General features: G+C 45.6%; 1 protein-coding gene across 3 annotated transcripts in view; it reads right to left on the bottom strand.

Annotated features, from left to right (window-relative positions):
* dennd2b (DENN domain containing 2B) overlaps positions 1–21,214 on the bottom strand; it is a 65,852-nt gene that overhangs the window by 23,662 nt on the left and 20,976 nt on the right. For all 3 annotated transcript variants that reach the window (XM_061813751.1, XM_061813750.1, XM_061813752.1), the window contains exons 2-9: positions 19,218–19,316; positions 11,656–12,930; positions 10,262–10,410; positions 3,307–3,428; positions 2,504–2,719; positions 1,482–1,578; positions 1,261–1,305; positions 128–312 (exon numbers count right to left, since the gene is read on the bottom strand). In XM_061813751.1, coding sequence (XP_061669735.1) covers positions 128–312; positions 1,261–1,305; positions 1,482–1,578; positions 2,504–2,719; positions 3,307–3,428; positions 10,262–10,410; positions 11,656–12,930; positions 19,218–19,291 — 2,163 coding nt within the window. In that variant the 5' untranslated portion in view covers positions 19,292–19,316. The remainder of the gene's footprint in view (positions 1–127; positions 313–1,260; positions 1,306–1,481; positions 1,579–2,503; positions 2,720–3,306; positions 3,429–10,261; positions 10,411–11,655; positions 12,931–19,217; positions 19,317–21,214) is intronic.

Raw genomic sequence — 21,214 nt, 5'->3', positions numbered from 1 at the left:
ATCGTAGTAATCAATCCCTAGGTGAGACTTTGGGTGGATTTTTGTCAGACCTTACACAAGAGAAAATAAATCCAGTCACTTTAAATTCTCGTCACGTCAGGTTCAGGTACGATGATCACGCCCTCACCTTCGGGAACTGGTAAGAGACCTCCGGGGAGTAGGAGTTCTTGCTCTGCTTTTTTTTCAAAGACACGACGACAAAGTACTCAAAGAGTTCCCTCTCCTGCCACTCGATGAGCTGCAGCTCCAGCGTGCGGTAGCTGGGGGCCTGTCGAAGGATGGACTGCAACTTCAACAGCCTTTGGGTGTGGGCTGAGGACGGAATCACAAAGACCAGTACCGCTGCCGCGTCAGTAAAGAAACAATGCAGTCTTATCATCCATCCATCCATCCCGTGAGCCGCTCATACTCACAAGGGTCGCGGGATTGCTGGAGCCAAGCCCAGCTATCATCGAGCAGGAGGCAGGGTACACCCTGAACTGGTTGCCAGCCAATCGCAGGGCACATGAAGACGAACAGTCGCACTCACAATCACACCTCGGGGCAATTGAGAGTGTCCAATTAATGTTGCATGTTTTTGGGATGTGGGAGGTAAACCCGAGTGCCCACCCGGAGAAAAGCCACACGGGCACGGGGAGAACATCCAAACTCCACACAGGAGAGGCCAGGATTTGAACCCAATTCCTCGCAACTGTGAGGCCAAAATGCGCCAGTCTCATCATCCATCCATCCATCCATCCATTTTCTTTGCTGCTTATGATCAGAAGGGTCACCGGGAGCACTGGAACCTATCCCAGCTGTCAACGGGCAGGAGGCGGGGCACGCCCTGAACTGGTTGCCAGCCAATCGCAGGGCACGTCGAGTCAAACAGCCACACTCACAATCATAACACCTCGGGGCAATTTAGAGAGTCCAATTAATGTCGCATGCTTTTGGGATGTGGGAGGAAACTGGAGTGCCTGGAGAAAAGCCACGCAGGCACGGGGAGAACATGCAAACTCCAAACAGGCGGGTCCGGGATTGAACCCGGGACTTTTCTTTCAATACACGTTAACTAGCACTGGCACGCCGTAAACATTCAGAAAACCGTCTTTTGTGACCAAAGTTGCATGAACAATGGCCATCCCATACATTTGGCAACGGTTGTAGTCAAAATGTGCAAGGTCCAGACGGGGTCCCTTCGTACAATCAAAAGCCACATGGGAAACTGCCCCACCCTCACGCACCTCAGCCCCGGAAACTAGCGACGCGCTCGCTCACCTTTGAACCTGTCGTCAGAGTCGCTCTCACTCTCGCTGTTGTCATCTGGGGGTTGGAGGGGGGCAGACATGAGACAGACAAAAAAGCTTTTCTAGGGCGCAAAGGGCAAGTTCACAAATGTGTGTTTAGACATTGGGAGGAACACAGCTAGATCCATTCACAGATGTCTGCTTCAAACCCCCCTCCCCCATTAAAAAAAAAAAAAAAATGGCGGCCCCCACCTCTCAAAGATGAGGTGTCCAGATTGGTCATGGACAGCTTTTTAAGTCTCTTCTTTCCGCGTTTACTGCAGTAGATGGAGTTGATTCTCTGGACCAGCTGTAAACAGAACACAACATCTATCTTCATCTTAAACCCAAAAAACAGGAAAAAAAAAAAAAATGAAAAACAAAAAATGTTCTGGCTCAAAGAACTTGACTATTTTATTTCCTTGCTACCTTTTCTTGCGTCTAATCAATCTCATCACCATCTAATCAAATGATCTCCAACTCGTTCATTTTCGGGGTAATTTAAGATGAGTTTTGAAATTATATTTGCCTTTTTGGATCACATCTGAGTTTTAAGACAGAGCACTGGGTTCCATCACGAGCCAAGTCAAATGAATACATTTACATTTATAAAGACTCCAATGATATTACTGGTGATCTTTCCAAGTAAAAAGTACTCACCCTGCTTTACATGCGCCATACGATTCCACTATTTTATCCTGTTGGTATTTCAATACGAAATTTATGAGGCGTCAAACTTGTTTGCATCGATCGCCAACGTTTCGCTCTAACTCTGATATCGCGTCCTGCTCCGTCCAAAAATCTTAATTCCGTGTACGTGAAATAGTTGAGACCTCTCTGTAGAACTCTCTTGGACAAGTCTGACGCATTTGGCAAAAAAAACATACGCCGATATCTGGAATACGCGATAGAGAATCCAGTTCAAACCTGTTATGTTCAGTCGCCATTTTGGAAGGCTGAGGGACATGTCTAAGGGGGCGGAGCTTAAGGTCGCCACCAGAAAGGTCGATTGACTTCAACCACATCGCGAGGTGGACTTCATCCCTTCTCTCACTGATGAAACTCAACACCACCTAGTGAGATTTTTATACGAATCGAATTCATATACTTTTTGTAATTGATATGAATCTACATTTGGGCTAAACCAAAGCATTACAAGCATCCTACAAGGGAACACACGTAGAGCTCAGCAAGGGCTAAGCGGAGATGTTTGCGTTGGATCCAGCGACGTGTACCTTGGGAATCCGCCAATGCCTGTGCGAGGCCAGGTTATCGCCGGTTCGGCAAAGGCTATCGTCCAGCAGGCCGCAAGAGGAAGCGGAAACGGCCACCTGGGGGAGGAGCAGCGATTCGTCGTGGCTGTGGCGTTTGGACAACTGCGACAAGCGGTGACTCTTCCGGTCGGTGGAGCTCAGGATGCGGAGGGACTGACTGCTGGGTTTGGACGGCAACTAAACACAAGAGCAGAATCGGAAATTTGGAGTGCTTTAAAATTGCTGTTGGCCGAGTCTATTAAGTGCGAAATTTCACCATACAGAGTGGGGAGCGCTGGAGCCTGGTAGGAGGCGGGGTACACCCTGAACCGGTCGCCAGCCAATCGCATGGCACATAGAGACAAACAGTCGCACTCACAATCGCACCTCGGGCCAATTTAGAGTGTCCAATTAATGTCAAAGGTTTTTGGGATGCGGGAGGAAACCGGAGTGCCCACCCGGAGAAAAGCCACGCAGGCACGGGGAGAACATGCAAACTCCACACAGGTGGGACTGGGATTGAACCTGGGACATCAGACCTGCGAGGTGATCCACTGTACCGCTATATTGTAGAAAAAAAAATACGTTAAGCAAATTGTGTACTCAGAGTCCAGTCGGGGGATACTGCAGGTGGGAAGTATTTGGTGGAATCAACCACTTTGGAGAGAGTCTTAAAAATGACATTTAGCAAAACCAAAATCATTTCAAAAGGGAATGGTTCCGTCATTTAGTTTTCACGAGGACAACGGACTAGAAAGGCCCGTGACGTTCCGCCTTTGGCTTACCTGAGGCGGCGAGTTCTGCTTCCGATCCATGGCGGTCCAAGATCTGCTGCTCTCCAGATGACAGCTTTTCCGACCCAAACTCCTCCGTTTTAGGTCGACATCCTCGTAGGGGTTCTCCTTCTCTGTGGACAGGGTTTTCACATTCAGTATATCGTAAATTACGATAAATCTACGCAGGAGAGGAGTCCAAAAGCGAGCAGACTGCGCGGTCGAAAGAGGTGTCGGAAGCACTGCGGGATCTTGCTCTGGTCTGTGTGTAAACAAAGGTAAGTCAAATGTCATTCCCAGTTGGATCTCCCATTTTCAAAAGAGTTGCTGTTGGCACCGGGCCCAACAGAACCCAGTGAGCTGAACTGAACCGAAGCCGATGAGTCATCGTCCAAGCATGCAAGCCGTCTGCTTGACGGAGAAAGACGAGACTCATCTTCACAGAGATTTCTTTGTTTGATAAAAACATTTGGGTAAGTAATTTCCTTCCCCGGTGAGATGGTCAATCAGATGTTTGTCCAGTATTCAGAACATTTTTTTGTTGTGCATATACTTGCGACTAAAGAAAGGGTCGCTGATGTAAACAACGATAATTGCGTTCTCGCCACGGTCTCAATTTTCACTTCACTTCACACCAACTTTAGCATTGTACAGTCACATCTGGCGCTCGGAGCTCGTTGTTTAGCTTACCGAGCCGCAACCTTCATTGTTTGGGTTGAGCCGGAAAGCTCCCAACATGTTGTTTTTGGCCGAGACAAGCAGCTGCTTTTAGAGCAAAAGAACTAAAACTAAAACCAAGTGTACATTACCTTCTCGACACCGACTCGGTAACAAGACACAGTTGGCCGGGACGAAAAAAAAAAAAAAAAAAAAAAATGAAATTGAGCGAATATGAAGTATCACGGCGGCGCAGCTGGAAAGCGTTGGCCTCACACGTTCTGAGGACCCGGCTTCAATTCCGACACTGCCTGTGTGGAGTTTGCATGTTCTCCCCGTGCCCGCGTGGGTTTCCTCCGGTTGGGCACTCCGGATTCCTCCCGCATCCCAAAGACATGCGACATGAATTGGACTCTCTAAATTGCCCGTAGGTTGTGATTGTGAGTGCGACTCTTGTTTGTCTCCGTGCGCCCTGCGATTGGCTGGCAACCAGTTCGGGGTGTACCCCGCCTCCTGCCCATTAATAGCTGGGATAGGTTCCAGCACTGCCCGCAACGTTCGTGAGGATAAGCAGCAAAGAAAATGGATGGATGGAGTATCACAAAGTTAAAAGAGAGCTAGTATCTATCTATCTATCTATCTATCTATCTATCTATCTATCTATCTATCTATCTATATCCATCCATCCATCCATCCATCCATCCATCCATGTCAGCGTGCATACAACTCAAGGCACACTTGTCTAGATCCAATAAGGGACGCTTCAACATGTGGTCCTAAATGAGATATGTACGACTGTATATATTTGACAACGCAACATCGGCATGAACCATCAATACATGAAGTAAGCGCTCCAGTAAGACATGGTGTTGTCTTTTTATCTGTGCGAACGTTCAGAGACATCAGTTGTTTCTGATGTAGGGTTCAAACTTGAAGAGCTGCACAAGAAAAAAAAAAAAAAAAAAACAAATGAATGAGAGTTTTTTTTAACGACCGCTTATACTTCATGATCTAGTTAACTAGTCTACGTTGTGGAAGAAAAACACACGTGACTCAGTGCGTGAAGTGCATTTTGCCAACAAGCCGGGACAGGCGATTGCGCAAAAGTAAGACACGGGATGTCATCAACAGGTCGTGGCTTCTCAGAACCACAGCGGCCCGGTCTCAATGGATGGATCCGCGCGGGGCGCCTAAGCCACGCCTACTTAGATACTGTTGCTATGCACCCCAAGCTACCGATCAAAATGGCGGACGCAGTGCAGCCGAAGCACGTTATGAGCGATTGTATTTCTGTTTCCTTTGTGCCCACGGTATCAGAAATATCGACAAAGACAGTACAGAATGTCCTCAATTACTTTCAGCGGGGATATATTCATAATGTCAAGGTTTCCCAAACGGGGACGCCAGATAAAGTTTCTGCAATGTGTTGGCCGTCCATGCGAAAGAATCAACCACCTCATGAACTAAAGGTTGGACATCGATTGCGGGAAGATTTCTAATGCCTATCGTTCATGCAAAGCAGGGTAAGTTTGCAATTTTACGCTACATAAACATCTCGATTCGAAATGTGGATAATTAATTTACATAAAATATGGCAGTATGCGTGTCCTCTATCAGTCTGAACGTATGTACCGTACAAGTAAACGTAGGCCCAAAATATTTGTATTCACGTGATGTGTTTAATCATGGATAAGAACGCTTGATTGTTTGCTTCTTTGTTTGTGGGTAAAGATCGCGGCTGTGGGCAGCATGGGCGGAGTTCGGAAATGACGCTCACTGATTGGTCAAAAGGGAGCTGTCAATCACTCTCACGGATCCACCCGTTGCCTCGGATCTATCGGGTGAAATACAGCACGTAAACTTATGTAGAGAAACTATTTTAATTAGTTGGCCATACACACATAGCATTCTCCGTTCTCTCAATATTAAACGTGACTCGTAAGAAGATACCAAAGAGAATCATAGAATCACCCGCATTACTACTAGGGAAGAGCGCCTACGAGCAATTGCTGGTCCACCGTGATAGAGTAGTTAACCCTTTAAACTAGTAAATGGATATAATAAAATGGGATGAGCCAGTGCCCGTTGCTAACTCGTTTAAAATTTGACACCTTGTATCTCGAAAAGAGAAATTAAAAACCATCCGACAGAGGAAAGGAAAATAATATAGCGATCAAACGGGTGTTTAGCGACTTCCAAAGGCGAAACGCGTACTCGGGAGGATGTCAAACGGTCTGTTTACCATTAACTTGCCTCCGCGGCTTTGTTCTGATATTTTATGGTTCATTTAAACTTTGCGTGGAGGGCAGAAACAACACAGAGAAGATTTGCTTGCTGAATGAACTTTGGGTTTGTATCATCAGAGTTAAGCAGAATGAGAAAGACTCGCGTGACCCCGTGCGAGTCCATTAAAACTGTTTAATGAGAGCCTGCTGGGAAAATGATACGTCTGTGAGGCGGCTAATGGAGTGCGAGGTGCAATTTACTGCACTCCAACACACAGTATAGTGCAGAGGGGCGGACACACCTCGACTCCACTGTGCGATTGAACGTCTCCGTGTACACAATGGATTCTCCAGCCAGGGTGAGGCACTGGACAAACTATGACGACTGCATCAGCTTACCCTTGGAAATGGACACATTACGGTATAGAAGCCGATTGTGCGGGACAAAATACGTGAGTGCGCTTAGCAGCAGTGCCCACAGGATTTACGTTGTTCTTCCTGATCACGTTCTGACGAGAAAATAAAACACCGCAACGTGATAAATAGCCGTCATCAAAGCCTTCAATCGGATGCATTCGCAAGAATCGGAGCAGAAAAGCGCGTCAACGGCGGCAACGCGCTAGCGCGTCATCCAAATCGAGTCAGACGGGGGTATCATAGCGTCGGCCTCGTAAAGTGTGTGATTCATCCTCTGCTTCAACGATTTCCCAACGGACGCGTCATGAATACGTTACACTTGTCTGGCCCCATTATTTCACTCATGCAACTACAACAGACCGCGGCAAAACAACTGACTTACATTCTGACGTCCACATTAGCAAGAAAGTGCAGGCCAGAAGAGCAGAGACTTGCATTTCATATTTGTTTCGAAACACGTTACGCATGTTCCGAATAAGGTGCAAAGACTCACAACTATGTAGTACTCAGATATGAAGCTGCAGTTAACCGCTGATGAGCACAGTACTGAACAGTCGTTCAAAAACATGAAGAAATGATACGATCCTGTGCTATAGAGCTCGTGCACCTACCTGATGAAATCACGTGACCTTTGTTTACGTCGCCATATTGCCGGTCAAGCTAAACCATTGCTCAATGCTAAGTCGGTCGGAGACGGCACGGAAATATGTCTTGTAGCACGACGCCCAGACTCTTGACGGACACCGTCGGACATTTAGAAGGTGAAAATAAACGGCGGTACGTGGAAAAATTAGATAAACTCGGCATAGAGGACCCGTATTTAATGCCGAAATCGATGTTTTCGCCGATAAGAAATCGGACTGTGAATTCGCTTCCGCTTGTCTTGGCCAACTGGATCTACACATGGATCTGGTGAGTAAGCCGTCGAGATTTACACGGAAAAGTTTGAAAGTGTAGAAAAGTCTGGACGCATACGAATACTTTGTTGTTGGATCTGTTCTCAATCAGGAATAAATCCCACATAGTGACGGTTTTGACGGCTCGTGAACGAGGAAGCGTGTTCGGCCACACATTAACCTTTGCTGGAATCCATCGATCTTTTCAGCTAGTATTCAATACAAAGGCCAATATTTCAATAAATGGCCCCCGGTTTTACACAAACTCGCATTCATTAACTTTGATTGGGAAAAAAAAGGCCGGAGTCGTCTCCACAGAACGTACACGGAAGCGATTGCGGCCGGACTTTAACCTCCGTAAACCTCTGCGACAGACATTTTTAATGCGCATTGTTCTCAAATGAGCCAACGTGGCATTATAAATACTTTTTGGTCATTTGAGATTGAGAAAAATAATTCCTACCTGAAATGAAGCGATCGCGACACAGGCGTGTGAGTATTTTGGTTGGGCAATGTTTAATTGGCGAAACCCATCGATATTTTCTGGTCTTTTCATTTGGTATTTCATCGAATGATCTCTTTGAAGATCTGTCTCGTCTGTTGTGACAACCAACAGCACAACAGGTCTCGGGTATTGTGAATATTCTCCTCCGGTTCAAAGTCTCCCACAATGTCGAGCGGCTCTTTTTGACCGGCAAAATGGCGCCGTGAAAAAGGTAGCGTCACGTGCACGAGCTCTATAACTTGTGTATCCAAACATGTCACCCTTATTTGAATTTTAATGAGGATTTATCATGCAAGCAGCTTTTCTTTTTCTATTTTTTTTTTTTCAACTGATCTCCATATCACAGTTTGATCACGAGACACGGTATTTATGTTACTCCACGCCAAGCTTTACTCACGCTGACACTCATTTCCAGCACATGAAGTATGCCCGTGGGAGCTGACAAGGAGAATGGGCAGAAGGCCTGGGGGCATTTTGCTTGTGGAAAGGAATTTGGCTTCAACGTGTCCAGCGTTCATTTCACGGACACATGAGCTCACAAGTAATGACTCAGTGCAGTTTACAGTCAACTGCTCAACGTCCGTGTACAATCTTCAACTTGGCTTTTCTTTTCCGAGGCAGCGAGGAAGTCTAGATACAAAGTGCTATTCTCTTGTAGCTTGATTTTCCAATGTTAACTGCAAAAAAAAAAATATTCGAAAAAATGCAAAGATTTTATTCATTCCGTAGCCAAAAATGTGTTAACTGTTAATCCCATCTATTAAGGCCTCAGAGGACTTCCGAGACCACTCCACTGATGACACATTTACTGTAAGCGTCGCAGCACTACACTGGGCAGATGCTGGAGCAGAAACAAAACCGACAAGGATAAGCACATTCTCTTTTTCTGGAAGAAGGTGGTTCTGTCAAAAAAAAAAAACAAAAAAAAACTGTCAGTTAGATACACTTGGCATTTATTTTACATATGTTTGACCCATCCATCCATTTTCCTCTGCCTATACAAGGTTGGGTTGCTGGGGCTGTAGCTTAAGCAGGGAAGTCCAGACTTCCCACTGCCCAACCACTTCGTCCAGTTCTGCTGGAGGAATCCCAAAGCATTCCCAGGCCGACTAAGAGGCACAGTCTCTCCAGCGTGTCTTGGGTCATCCCCGGGGCCTCCTCTTTGTGGCTCTCTCAACAGGGAGGTGTTCACCGAGCGGTTTGGGTACTGTCACCGCATCAGGGATCGACGAGCTTACAGCCGCAGGTCCAGTCAGCCGCCTCAAAAATGGAGGCACGAAATATGGTCCACTAGGACTCAATGACCCCTTCCTCCCCTGGGAGGTGGACGAATTTCTGTCAGGGGTAGAAATTGAATTTCCTTCTGGCAAGGGACTCCGCCAGATGTAGCCATCGACCCAAACTACACATTTGGGTCTTGTAAGTCGGGCCAGCATATTCGACTACTATGAGCGTCAACTCACCAGCAGGTGGTGATTGTTTGACAGCTCCGCCCCTCTCTTCGCTCGAGTGTCCCGGACATGGGCCCGAAAGTCAAATAACACGACCATCATCAAACTGCGGCCGAGGGTGTCCCGGTGCCAAGTGCACATGTGGACGCACTTGAGTCTGAACATGGTGTTCATTACGGACAATCCGCGGTGAGCACTGAAATCCAATAACAGAACACCTCTTGAGTAATGGATGGGGGAGTCACGCCCCACCAGGCCTCACTGTCCCTATCCACATGAGCGCTGACATCCACCGGGAGAACGAGGGACTCCCCAGCAGGAACGTCTCCAGCACCCACTCCAAGGACTCCAAAAAGTGCGGGTATTGTGAACTGCTGTTTGGTGCATCGACACAGACGACAGTCAGGACCTGTCTTCCCACCTGAAGGTCGAGGGAAGCTACCTGCTCCTCCATCTCGTTAAACCCCAACGCACAGGCATGGAGTCGGAGTTACAACAAGCGCTCACCGTTGGCAACTCCAGAGTAGAAAAGAGTCCAACCCCTCTAAAGAGGACTGGTACCAGAACCCCAGCTGTGTGTGAAGGTTAAGACTGACGATATCTCATCAGAACCTCGTAACCTCGCACACCGGCTCAGGCTCTTTCCCTAGCAGACAGGTGCCATTCCATCAGACCACCAAAGGACCCTGCCTTTGGCCGCCGCCGACCTCAGTATGAACCCGACCCCTTTGGCCCCTCCCACAGGTGCTGAGTTCATGGGAAGCTGTTCCAATCAAAAACGCAATTCGTACAAAATGGAGGTTTTCCGTCGCTTACCGATGATGTCCTCATATGTGTTCTCCTCTAAAGTGCTTTTGGAATTGGCTGGACTCCGTTGCGTCTCTGTGGTTCGTGTCCCGTTCTCTGAGGGCGAAGAGGGCTGTGACGATGGGAGGTTTGCAGCATCCTCTGATTCACAAGGCTCTCTAAAGAATCATAACAAAGCAAATTAAGCTGACTGTACAAAAAAAAAACCCAAAAACTTAATCAGGAAATGCAAGCAACTATGAAACAAAGTCACCATAATTAGTGTCGTGTGGATATTGACTTTTATTTCAGAGTATTCATAGCACATTGATGCTCACGTTGTGTGTGTTTTTGGTGCATTAGCGTTAGCATCTACATGTACAGTATGACACTGCTGAAAGCGTGTGGCTTTTAAGCTTGGTCTGAAATTGGTCGAACCACAGGAATGTTAAACATAAGGCAAGGGATGAATGATTTTCATCCCCATTTCACATCGGGCACAATCCGAACAGGCCCCACCCTCTCAAAAGAGAACAGCTGACTCTAAGAGGTAAGTGCAAAATAAAAAATAAAAAAAAAAAAAAAAAAAAGCTGAGTCTCGGATTTCATCGGTTGATCCCGGATAAGCCGTGCTGCTTGTTTCGGTTAAGTTAACAATGTCGACGTTTTCCAGTGCGCAGTAAGCGAGAAGAAGTGCAATGTGCAATTTGTATTTCAAGAACCAAGTAAAAAGTCTGCAAATTTCTGACAAAACCAACCAGTATTGATGCTAAGATAGTTAGCCAAACACTCTCAGGCACGCTAAAAAGCTGCAAGCCAGCATGTGAATAAATGGCATAGCTGTAAAAATATAAACAAAATAAATTGAGCGGAAAAAGTCCCCGTAAAATGAAAACTAAATGAGACTCACTGTTGCTAATAACCCTGTCCAATTTTATTATCTATTCAATGAGGCTTGAAAATTGTGAAAAATCCGCCATTGTCTCTCCTCTCAGGCGTTGTGGGCGTGTGTGTCCACTACATGCACTGAAACCACGCCCCACTCAACTGTCAATCAAATACCGTTACCACGGAAATAAACGCTATTTCGGCTAGCGTTTTTCTTATCCCTACACATAACTACAGAACACGTTTGAGCCATGAAAAGTCTCCGGTGGCTGGAATATATCCCACCGGATCATGGTAGGCCTTCTCCACGCTGCGAAAGAACTCATGGCAGCCCGAAGTGTGACTCGGCGGACTACCCACTACCCCACCCCACCCCAACTCCCGTCTGGCACTTCATCTTTTCTCACCCTGACGTTCCTGCACACACGATTATGTACAATATATTTTGAAGCAAATCTCTCGAGTTCCCTTTAAAGGCCGCTCGAAAGACCATACGAGTGTGTAGGAAAGCAAATCCGAAAAGATCCTCATCTCACCTGTCTTGTGCTGGGCGAGAAGCGCTGCCCAGCGACTTCGGCGTGCGTGTGGTGGTGGGTGCGGGGGTTGAGGGCAAGGGCGGGGGAGACTCACAGGCCGAATGCAGTCCATTCACTGACAATGTGCCCTTCTGCTCCCGTTTGGCCTCGTACTCAAACGTCCGCTTGGGTTTCGGTAGGGGGTTGATGGGAGGGCCGGGAGACGTCTGCCGGCTGGCCAGATCCGGGCTCAGAGACCTGATTGAAGCCACACTGAACCTTTGTCTGTGTTTTGCAAACTTGTCAGGGACCAAAACGGTATCTGGTTCCGTGGCCACGGAGCAAATGCTACTGCGCTTGCTGGTGCATGTGCTGTCAAAGTCCTCGCCGATCACAAAAGATTTTTGTCTTGTCTTGTTTGAAGCGTAGCAATTACTCAGATAGCGCGGAGGAGGTGGGCTCGGATTGTCCTTCAGGGCTTGCTCTATCTTTTGTATCCTGTTGAGGACCGCCGAGGTCTCCTTACGAGCAGACAGGGCGCGTACAAATCCCCCCGGTGACTCAGTCTTACTGATCCTTTTCTGGAAGCGGCCTAAGCCGTCTTTGTCGGAAGCGCCTTCCTCTTCTTCCGTCTCTGTGTACGAGCATTCTGAAAACGCTGTGCTCATCCTGCGAATCCCCTTGAAGTCAAAAGCCTTCTCGCTACAGGGGGAAGAGAGCAAGCTCGGGCAGCCCTCGCTGCCTCCGATGCGCTCTCGTCCGGGCCTTTTATCTAAACACAAGCTCATCCTAGGCAGAGAGACTCTCCTGCATTCCCATTCCGAGATCTTTTTGCGGACTGTGGTGGGCAGAACGCTCGCGACTGGCCTGCTGACAGAAAGTGTGCGCTTGTGACCTTGGCTAGAGAGCGACCCCAGTGACAGCGTACTCCAACTCAGGGGTCGACCATTCAGTCCCTCGGATGGGGGAACACCCCCTTGGTTCTCCTTTTGCTCCTGGGCGTCTTCACCTTCACAATACTCCTTCGCTTGAGGCTTGTAGATGGAGAGACGGTTGTCCAGGCAACTGATGCTCTTGGACTTTGTGAGCCGGCGTTGCGACTCAAAATCACCCGTGAGGGATGGTCCGCTGGCAAAGCTCGCAGTCTTGCTGTTCCAGCCAGCACGTACCAGAAAACGTCCGTCTGTCCTGAGGTACCTGCTCTGTTTCTGATAGTTCTTCCCGTCACCAGGCAGCGTTGGCTCGCTCGGACTCTGGCCGCCGGACTGAACGGGGCAGGGAGAAGTAGACTGGCACCTACAAAGAGACGAGGAAGAAGCAATTCAAGAATTTAAATGTTTTGTTCGCAAGAGAACACAGTAGAGTGCGACATGGCATTGATAGATTAGGTAGACTTTTCCGTCCTTCTACTTGTGAGAAAGAGTCAAGGACAGAGAAAATGTTTTCAAGAGGCAAGAGTTTGAAAAGTTTGAATGTTTTTTAAAGGGTACATGTTATGGAAATCGTTGGGTTTTCAACTGATCGTTCACAAATAGTTAAATGAGAGATATTACGTATATAACAACTACAACATTTTGTTAACTGTCCATTTCAGAAAACTTGTCTATGAACAAGTTGTTCTGAATTTGCTCCAATTATGACGCAACAGTGTGGATATTTTAGATAATACCACTCCACCATTCCAAAAGTTTGCACCCACGACTTGGCAGCTGGGCTGGGCAATGATCCAAAACTTTCAAGGGCGAGAGTGTCTGAAAAACAACGTCAAGGTCAAAAGGTAAACGGAACTCGGGTGACTTTGTGGATGGAGCGGAACCTCCGCAATTGCTCGGTGAACCAGTGAACAAGGTCTTAAACAAGTTCAGATACTGTCTGGCAAGAGTTAAGATGACTTGAGAGGCGTTGTTTTGCACTGCTTAGTAACTTTTAGATCAAGGGTCACCAACGCGGTGCCCGCGGGCGAATGGTAGTCCGTGAGGACCATATAAGGGGCCCGCGAGGTATGTTCTAAAAATACCATTGGCCACAAATTGTGACTATTCTCTGTGCTTTAAATTCTGAATCAGACTTGCTTACGTGAATTAAATTTTTAAAAAATACCTGTAATGTCATTTACTACAATAAATTCAAACAAAAATATTCTATGGACGTGTAATGAAGCGAGTCTGAAATTTGACGCAAACAGGTCACGTAGCCCTTCGTACGATCGGTGCTCACGAAGTAGCCCTCGGCCTCAAAAAGGTTGCTGAGCCCTGTTTTAGATCTTAGCATCTATTGACTTTATTAGATATTATTTACATATGTATGAGAGTAGTTCACCGTGTTTTTTGGCTCATTTTAAAACCTTGGATTTTAGGGACGTGCATGTCTATTGTATGCTTGTTATTCCATTTTGTTGTGTGTTCTTGGCTGTGGCTAAAGCATGGATTGAAAGACCCAGAACAAATTTCTCAGGACGTGGGACAATAAAGTTAATCTTGAATCTTGAATCGTGAACGCTTCCAGCAAGTTTTACAAAATCAAAATTTTTGGGGGCAGTTTGAGTTACGCTGGCTACGGCATTCCTGACAAATACGGGCAAGTAATCAACCGCAGATGTGCACGACGTCAATGAGCTCCAGAATCAGTGATTCTCACGTTTGCATTCGATTCCCCCAATATTTTTAGAACTATTGCAGCAAAGCATCTGGAATCGTGAGTGTGAAATTCTGCCCAAAACGAAGCACCAGAGGCCAGCATAACTTTATCCCGATCTCGACAATTCAGAAGACCTCACAGAGTAAACCGCAGTCCGGAAAGATGTGTTCTACCTGTAAGCGTCCTTCTCGATCCTCTCCTGGTCCCGGGCTAAATAGATCCTTGCAGTTCAGTGACACTAGATGCTTATCCCAACGCTGCCTGGCCCAGTCACTTTCTCGCATTTCTTCATTTGAACTTTCCCCTGTCGACTGAGGTCTCACGCCTCACACCCACGAGCGACTCATAATTGTTCGTGAACTCTATCGTTGGCTCGGAAGCTTGATAAGCGTTGCGAAAGTGAAGCGTTATGAGATCTGATGTCACCGCTTCGGGTAGGATAACAAACAAATGTGGGAGGAGGAAGCGGGGGAGCTCGTGGGACTGCGATCCGACAATGCAGGTCGGGACAAATCTTTCTTCACACCTGTCTGCCCTTCCCTGGTTTCGATGGTCCCGCTCCGGGGTGGAAGACTTTTCAAACACATTGAAACCTGTTCCGTGCTTAAAACGAGCCCTTGAGAAAGAAATGCAGTACAACGAACTCGGAAAATGCCTTGTCGCACCCAATCAATGCAAAATCTGTCGTCGGTAAATTGCCCTCTCCTGAATTATTTATTCTCACGATGACAAAAAATGTGTGTGTGACAAATTCGTTTGATGAAGACCACCGTCGGACCCAAGACAAGACGCGTTTGCATTGGAGTCAAAGGGGGAGAAAAAAATGCGTTCCAAACTAAGTCGGACTGCGTTCGTGGAAGCGGTCCAAACCAAACGACCGAATCACGTGGCTACCATGGGAATCAATAGTCACGCAGAAGCTAAAAATTAATGGGCATGTTGAAGAAGTAACCAGACACATATGCAGTGTTGATTATTAACTTCGTCGCAACGAAGGTTTACCTTTTGGTTCGTTCAATTTGAGATTAGCCTCTCGTTCGGCCGCAGGAATGGGAACAATTTGGACTTGTGTCACATCAACACAGAGACAGACGAACAATCGGATAAGATCATTTTATGGGCATTCACGTAAATATAAGCAAACCAGGATTCTGTATACGATGTAAATTCATTCATTTTCGATGCCGTTTGTCAAAAGGAAGTCCACTTTGGTCACAGGCTTCATATACTCTTTGATATCTAGTTTCTGTGAATATTATAAGGACTTGCTTACAACAAGTACTTCCTCAGAATGGAACACCATGTTAAAAAAAAAAAAAAAAACAACATAATCAACATCTCAATTTATACTATATAAAAGTCAAATGGTATAATTGATTTTGCCGAAATATACTATTAAACCATCCAACCATTTTCTTTGTCGCTTATCCTCACAAGGTCCGCCGGGAGTGCTGGAGTCTATCCCAGCTGTCAACGGGCAGGAGGCAGTGTGTACACCCTGAACTGGTTGCCAGCCAATCGCAGATAGTATTAAACTAAATTAATGAAATCAAACTACATGTACGTACCATAATTTACGGACTATAAGATGCAATTTTTTTTCACACGCTTTCAACCTTGCGGCTCACGCAGCTAATTTATGCATCATTTTTTTTCTAACGGTTGCAAGGGGGCACTCGAGCGGAAAAGGTAAGAGGAAGACCGGTGGAATATATGTGCCGAGGAAGTGACTTTTACCGGTATGTTTTTATTAACCGGCCCTGTTATTGCTGTGCTAGCATGTTGCTGCCGCGTCTCAGTGATTTTACCAGTATGTTTTGTTTTTCAAACAGCCCTGGTAGTGCTATTCTAGTATTAGCGCTGTGCTAGCGTGTTTCTGCTGTGTTACTGCCGTGTCTCAGTGATGTTACCGGTATGTTTTTTCTTAAACAACCCTGTTAGCGCTGTGCTATCGTGATGCTGCTGTGTTACTTCTGGGTCTGGGACTTGGAAAGAAAAGCTAAGCCACTGTATTTTCCGCACTATATGGCACACCTAAAAGCCTTTCATTTTCTCCAAAGCCGACGGTGCGCCTTTTAATCTGCCGCGGCTTATACATGGATCAATATTGAGCCTTTAGTGGAGCTCCATCTAATGGATGCGTAACGTAACCCCAGCCGCTGCTGTAGCGACTATTCTATGCGCCTTATAATGCAGTGCGCCTTATATGTGGCAAAAATGTTTTAAAGTGGGCCATTCATTGAAGGTGCACCTTATAATGCAGTGCGCCTTATAGTGCAGAAAATAGGGTATATTATTAAATGTTTGAAAACTCTTTCTGAGTACCGTATTTGTTTGTAAATATCTCGTGTTTCAATGTGGGCACATGCAGCTCGTGTATGTACAAAATGCTTTTTGCTTTGAAAAATGTACTGCCTGAGGTTTATAATCAGGTGCGCTCTATAGTCTGGAAATTACGGTGTGTTTTTTTCCACGATCATCACACACTTTAAAAATGGCCAAGCTCTGATTACATAATGTATTTTCTTATTACAATTCACAATTTGCTATTCAAGATGCAAATTGCTTTTCATGTTTGAAAACAGTACACTAACATATCATCTACTCGAAATGACTTTTGCTCTTTAAATACATAATTGAAATGAAAAATTGACTGAGGCACTGTGACTGATGTGAAAATGTACCAACTCGAGATTTTGATCAAGAAATTTGTCCACGCCAAAGCACACGTACAAGTAAATCACGTTACTGAAATTGAACGTTGCTAAGCAACCCAAAAAGTACAACACGACTCAGCACAATAATAGAGCGTGTACATTAAACGACCACATCCTTGGCAGTCGAGTATAATTACACCGAGTGTGGTTTGCCACCTCGAGTGGGCCAAACGTATAACGCAAGTACAGTGGAAACTTGGGTCAACTCATGTTGTACGGAACCATTTTTAGGAAACGTATGCCTTGAAACTTGCATCAAACATTAAGACCACCGCCGTGCATGACATTATGCAAAAATACTCAAAATGATTCACTCGAACTGAGTGCAGCAACTACGACATTCGATGCCCATTGTTGTTTTACTTTGGATATTATGCTTTTACAAATGAAAAATATAATAATTTACATTTGGCCAGATGCACAACAAGCAACGGGACTAAATGACAACGAAACCCCCGATCAGATTAGTCTGGAGGGTCGAGTAGCCGGTTTTCATGGTTTTTTTTTGCAATTCAAAATTTGAAAAGGAGCTGAACGGTGCTGCAAGGTCACAAATACGTCAGCCAATCATAAATGCCGTCGTATCACATAACCTTTCACAGCAAAACTGATATTCAGCCGGCCAGCGCCATGCGGTACCCCATACAGTATATAAAGTACAGTACAGCAATTTGAAGAGGATAGAGACCGGTCTGGACTGCGAATAGTCAAAAACTGCGGATCTATACATTATATATATCGAGAGAGGGAGAGAGAGAGAGAGAGAGAGAGAGAGAGAGAGAGACACACACACACACATCATTTTCTGAGCCGCTTATCCTCACGAGGGTCACGGCAGGAGTGCTGGAGCCAATCCCAGCTGTCATCGGGCAGGAAGTGGAGTACACCCTGAACTGGTTGCCAGCCAATCGCAGTGTGTGTGTGTGTGTGTGTGTATATATATATATATATCCATCCATTTTCTTTGCCGCTTATCCTCACAAGGGTCGCAGGGAGTACTGGAGCAAATCCCAGCTGTCAAGGGGCATGAGGCGGGGTACACCCTGAACTGGTTGCCAGCCAATTGCAGGGCACATGGAGACAAACAGCCACACTCACAATCACACCGAGGGGCAATTTCGAGCGTCCAATTAATGTTGCATGTTTTTGGGGTGTGGGCGGAAACCGGAGTTCCCGGAGAAAACCCAAGCAGGCACGGGGAAGAACGTGCAAAGTCCACACAGGCGGGGGCGGGATCAAACCCGGGTCCTCGGAACTGTGAGGCCAACGCTTTACCAGTGAAACCACCGTGCCACAAATACATCAGCCAATGACAAATGTCGTCATATCACGTGACCTTTCACGACAAAACATTTTTGGATATAAAGCGAGGCCGCCAAGCTGTACCGATAAACCATATAAAGTTCAGTACAGCTATATATATATATATAAATGGTATAATTGATTTTGCCTAAATATAGTATTAAACCATCCATCCATTTTCGTTGCCACTTATCCTCACGAGGGTCGCAGGGAGTGCTAGTGTGTATATATATATATATATATATATATATATATATATATACACTGTACTTCTTTTTGATTAAAAAATGATTTGGTGATCATCCAACAAGTTGATGTTTTTCTGCTGAACCTTAGAGAATTACTTTGCATTTTGACGGATCAGCTTGGCAGTGAATGAAATCTTGCCTGGCCCATCAAAGCGACAAGGGCCCAGACTCGAACCCGAGACTCCAGTATGATACACAAGTGGACCCTCACATTTAATATCCACAGCACCGCTTTCGCTGTAAGCTCCAATCGTAGCGCCACCACTTTTTTTTTTTTTTTTTTCCCTCCCCTCAGCCGCTACTCAAGCTGGTGTGATTGTTGACGGAATCCGTTTCGCAGTCGTGGCCGCCGCCGCAACTTTATCTCTCGGTTTGAGTCTCGGGAAAATGGGATGACAGGATGACGGACAAGCCGGGCAAGATATCCCGTACCGTTCCCGGGCCGTTTTTCTCTCGTCAGCTTGCGGCCGCTCGCTACTGTCAGTACTGTACTTGGGTGGGGGGCCCCCGTCCAGGATCCGGGGACGGAGAGTTCTTGTCAAAACTTTGCTCTCTCTTTTTATCATGAGTGCCATTTCTTGTCCCAGAAGTAAAAACCGAATACTCATATCGTGCCAAAAAGGAGTTGCAATCATGAGAGCACAGCAAGGCACCCCGGGGGGGCTGGGGGTCCACTAACCTGTCGGGGGGGTCCCGAGGAGCTTTACCGGCTCCCGCGTGAGGCACGGCCTTTGGACTCTTGTTGGCGGTCATGTTTGCCTCCAAACCTCCCACGAACCTGGTGGACGAACACAATGTTCAGCAATCTTCATCCATATTACAATTGATCAAGAGGCCAAGACAAAATGTCGTGCATTTTAATCCATTCACTGCCAGTTTTTTTAAGAAGTAGCGTTATACATTTTAAACCTTTTTTTTTTTTTTTTTAGACGTAGACTTGTTTTTTTTAGTGAAAAGAAACATGTCCAGCAGAACAGTGACATTTTTTTGTTGCTTTTTTTTTTTTTTTTTTACATAAAAAAAAGAAGCAAAATAATTTATTGAAAGATATGCATCTATGAAACACACCATGGGCGACCCTGACTAACTGCGTGCCCCGAGTTGAAAATAAATTTATACACGTTTTGTCAGATGAGATGAATTTAAGACCTTAACCCATTCATGGGCAGGGTGGCAATTTTTTTTGTCTTATTGTCTCATAACAGGCCACAATCAAGGAAATAACACTTGTTTTTCGTTTATGGTTATGTTATATTACGCCATTACTATTATTATTATTATTACTTTACTCATTATTACTTATTACTTTATTATTATTATTTATTCTGATAATTAGAATTATTTATTTTAATTTAATTAAACAATTTATATATTTAATTATTTGCTATTATTATTATTACTCATTACTTTACATGATTATAAATGAGTAAAATAATCTCAAAGTCGCAAAAATCTAACTGCTAACTTTGACCGACGAGTTATCCTCTCCTGACACCAAATTATGGCTTCAGATGAAAACATTTAAATATTTTGATATACTGAAGGATATAATGCGTGAAAATCATGATGTCCCAAAAATGGGACGCTGCCCACGAACGGGTTATGATACCAGCTGCTATTAGGCAAAACTAGATGATAAGAGTGTCCATCTGTGATTAAATCTGATCTCACGGTTGAACTTTGATGGCCGAATCCCAGCAGATCCCACGTGAACGTCGTAAGCTCGTGAACGAGACCTGAAAGGCCAAAATTCTGGTTGATCTCCGTTTGTCAGGGGCACGGCCAAACCACGGCCATGATGATGACCCTTCCAAACCGTTTTAGGGTTAATGTTGTGTTGCCTGCTATATTTAAAATACAGAATTAGCTTTTTGTCCGCTGTATTGTCTGCGCTTTCATCCTGGACCCAGGCTGCGCCAAGGTGGAATTTTCAAATGACCCACCATCTCATCCTGCACTTTCGACTTTGGCTTCGGACCAGACCTTTCCCACTCAGAAAAGAGAAAATCTCGTCCAGTTTAACCCCATTTTTCTTCGATTATTCAAATATTCCGACAGTCGTTGCATCTGAAAACAACAGCATTTCTTTTTCAACTTCCTCCATCGAGATGGAAAGTAAACATAGGGCAGCACGTCTAGCTCGTATTTGCTCTACGTTGCCCAGACTGTGGACGCTGTCATTATAAAACACGTTGACGGGCTGCATAAGTGCTGTAACGTTTGTAAGTACGGGTGTACGTCTTTAAGCGTGGGGATGGGGGTGGGTGTAAGCTAAACTAGGAAAAAGAGAGTGTGGCGGAGCAGCGGTCGTCGTTAGAGAAAGTTCCGTGTGCTGCCTAAAAGAAAGCAGCGGCTTCTTTTCATTTTTTTTTTGGTTTGTGAACTGTACCATTGGATGTAACAAATAGTCATCCCTCACTCATTGAATAACATTGCAAAATGCCACAAACTGAATAGCTTGAATAGCTCTATGTTACACTTTCAATTTACATTGGATTATTTTTATATATTTTTTTTCTGCGCAACGCAGAATATCTGCAAAGAGACTGCATCAGCGATGCACAATTGCTCACGCGCGCAGTTTAGAGGGAACATTGGCTAACTTTTTTTTTTTTTTTTTTGGCACACCGTCCCGCGATCGCCCAAGACTGCCTCGCGATCGACGCATTGAGCACC

The sequence above is a fragment of the Syngnathoides biaculeatus genome, chromosome 3 (genome assembly GCF_019802595.1).
Source record: "Syngnathoides biaculeatus isolate LvHL_M chromosome 3, ASM1980259v1, whole genome shotgun sequence".
NCBI classification, from domain to species: domain Eukaryota; kingdom Metazoa; phylum Chordata; class Actinopteri; order Syngnathiformes; family Syngnathidae; genus Syngnathoides; species Syngnathoides biaculeatus.
The sequence above is the reverse complement of the archived record's forward strand: the minus strand, read 5'-3'. Positions and strand labels throughout refer to the sequence as shown.